At 57.1% G+C, this 2834-nt stretch overlaps 1 protein-coding gene across 1 annotated transcript; it reads right to left on the bottom strand.

Moving 5' to 3' along the window:
- Positions 1–591: 591 nt before the first annotated feature.
- Positions 592–2619, bottom strand: VRTN (vertebrae development associated). Its single transcript, XM_075713127.1, has one exon. It carries the CDS (start codon positions 2617–2619, stop codon positions 592–594), a length of 2028 nt encoding a protein of 675 aa, XP_075569242.1.
- Between the last annotated feature and the right edge of the window lie 215 nt (positions 2620–2834).

Below are 2834 nucleotides of genomic sequence, written 5' to 3'. Positions count from 1 at the left end.
AGGCAGCCAGAGGCAAGTATTAAGAGCCAGAAAGCCAAGATGGCATTGGTGCTGACCCCAAGTGAAGCTTTTATTCTCCTTAGCTGGGAAGAACCCAGATCAAAGACGCTCCTCCTGTAAAGCTGAGCACTCCCCAAGCCCCTCCTCACACAGCTGAGCCAGCACTGCTCTGCTCACCTAGGGGACAGTGGGCACCTCCACGCTTGTCATGCACACCCATGTTACTCATTCAAGCAAGTGCCTGGGGCAGAGAGACCTTCACATCCTCGGTCTCAAGAGGCCCGGCAGCATCCCGTGACACTGACACAGTATTGCCTCCCTTGCTCACCCTCCGAGCACAAAAAAGGGACAACCCCCCAGGTCCCCTCCTTTGGGGCAGCTCTTTCCACTCTTCCTGTCTCTGGGAACAGGCACTGCAAGGACACTCCCATACCTGATTGAACCACACAGAAAAGGAAGCCAGAGACTAGGAACAAAACAAAACCAAACCAGAACAAAAGTTAGAGCAGGGCCCCAGCCCAGGCACCCCACCGGAGAGCCAAAGGGCACGTCAGCAGAGGAGCTGTGGCCAAGCCAGCTGGCAACCAGCGCTCAGGCATCCACGAGCGTCAGCCCATCATGCAGGGCACGCTTCCACATGTAATAGGTGGAACGGGCCGTGAGCGGGAAGCGGGCACTGAACTCCTTGTAGGTGGGGAAGGTCTTCGACTCAAAGCGCTGCTGCAGGAACAGCTTGGCCTGTGCCTTGAACTGGGCAGTGGCAATCACATCCATCACGAACATCCGGCTGTTGGCTCTCTCTGACATAGCATAGCCCGAAATGGTGGTGTTGTACGGTGTGGCCGGCACTGGCTTATTGAGGTGCTTGGTGGCGACCTCCACGTGGCACTGGGGCTTGGGGCCTGGCTCTGCTGTTGGAGGTGCCAGGGAAGCCGCCCGGTTCAATGGCCGGCTGGAGCCGGTCCAGGGCACGCGACGCTGCCCGAGAGCCCGGCCACTGCCCTTCCAAAACCAGTAGGATGTGGAGGAGAGAGACGGGTAGCGCAGGCGATACTTGCAGAACGGCAGCCGCCATTGCTGGACCTGCCTCCTGGCCACATCTCGCAGCTGCTTTCTCCAGCACAGAGAGGGCTTGAGCTGCAGGAGACTCCTGGGTGCTGGCCGGTCTCCATTCAGCCTCTTCCTAACAGGCACGCTGCTTGGCTTCAACTGCAAGAACGGCTTTCCTATTGCTAGAGGTTTCTGGTTATCCAAGGGAGACTGGGGGGGTTTGAAGTTGGGGTTCTCCTTGATTGCTTTTCTTCGCCAGTTGTAGTAAGTGGACCTGGAGATGCCAGGGAAGCTGCGCTTGAAGCACCTGTAAGGCACCAGAGTGTTCATGGAAATGCATTTCTCCAGGTAGGATTTGGCTCCTTGCATGAAGATTCCTGCTTGGATGGGGTCTAGGGAAGGACTCCGAGATCTTAAGCTCCCCCCTGAATTTGCTGGCTCATCCACATCAGCCTTTTTTGGGACATCCCTGTGAAGCTCCTGCAACCCGTGGGCCTCAGCCAGAGCAGAGGCATCACCATTGACCATGCTCTGCATCTCATGCTTCCAGGCATAGTACGTGGATCGGGAGATTTCTGGAAACATTTGTCGGAAGTGCTGGAGGGGGATTATATTCCCCTCCTGAAAGCAGGACTGAAGGAAGTGTTTAGCTGCAAACCTGGCAGCTGCTTTCTGCCGGTGTTCACGAGACTGGCGCTTCCAGCGGTAGAAGGTGCTCTTGGTAATGCTGTACCGGTCACGTAGGTTGGAGTAGGTCAGCTGGGGGTCACTGTTCAGCAGCTCAAGGGTCTTCATGGGCTGGACAGGAGGCTCTGGCAAAGGCATTGTGGGTTCTAGCTCCTCCAGGCCAACCACGGCCACAAAGTACTGCGCTTTGAAGACCTGCCGGGAGAGCTGCTGCCCTGACCACATGATGTGGAGTGTGGAGGTTCGCGGGCCACACTTCCTGGGCCGGATGAGCCGGTTGAAATAGGGCCGGATCTTCAAGTTGCTCATGGGGTAGATGGAGTAGATGTTACACTGCAGTACTGAGGCAAGAGCATAGACATGCCACATGTTGGCAAAGGTGCCAGGAAAACAGGTAGCTTTGATATCAGCATCAAAGATGGCCTCCAGGATAGCCATGGGAAGGCTGGTCATCTCTGGGGTCTCCTCAGTGCAGAGGGAGTAGCGGGCAGCCTGCAGCATCACCTTGGAGTCGATCATGCCATTCAAGTAGTATTGCTTGTGCAGCAGCATCTCCACCACCGTACGCACCTGCAGCTCCAGGCTGAGGCTGGGGTTGCCCCAGAGCAGCACGCTGGCAGCCTCAAAGAGGCGGTTCCCCTCACCTTTACAAACCAGAGGCAGCATGTTACTTGGGGCATCCTCAGGATAGAGGCTTCTGGCTACCCGGTCAACCTCCAGCTCCTCTTGGAACTGCCTCCCACAATAGCCAGGCAGGGAGAAAGATGACAGGGTCCTCTCTGCCTCCAGTGCAGCACTGGTGAGGCCCTCCAGACCAAAGCATTCAGTGGCTTCCTGCAGCTCCTGCAGCACAGACTGCACCAGCTGGTGCCGCTGGATCATCCTGAAGGATGGCAAAAAAAAAAGTCACCAGAGATGAAGGAAGTGCATGCTCCAGACTGCCAGGGGCCTGGCCTCCAGGTCCAGCTCTTCCCCAAAGGACAAGATGGGGGAAGAGGGCAGAGGAAAGGCCACTGCTCACCCTCCACCCACACTCCCAAGGACAAAGAAGGAAGCCTGGGTCCCCCACAGGCAGACCTGGGACAGGGACACGGGCT

The sequence above is a fragment of the Pelecanus crispus genome, chromosome 6 (assembly GCF_030463565.1).
Source record: "Pelecanus crispus isolate bPelCri1 chromosome 6, bPelCri1.pri, whole genome shotgun sequence".
NCBI classification, from domain to species: Eukaryota; Metazoa; Chordata; class Aves; order Pelecaniformes; family Pelecanidae; genus Pelecanus; species Pelecanus crispus.
Note: the sequence above shows the minus strand (reverse complement) of the source record. Positions and strands in the feature narration are given on the sequence as shown.

Excerpts from the sequence above, each read along its gene's own strand:
- VRTN (XM_075713127.1), bottom strand. The coding sequence starts at position 2,619 with ATGATCCAGCGGCACCAGCTGGTGCAGTCTGTGCTGCAGGAGCTGCAG.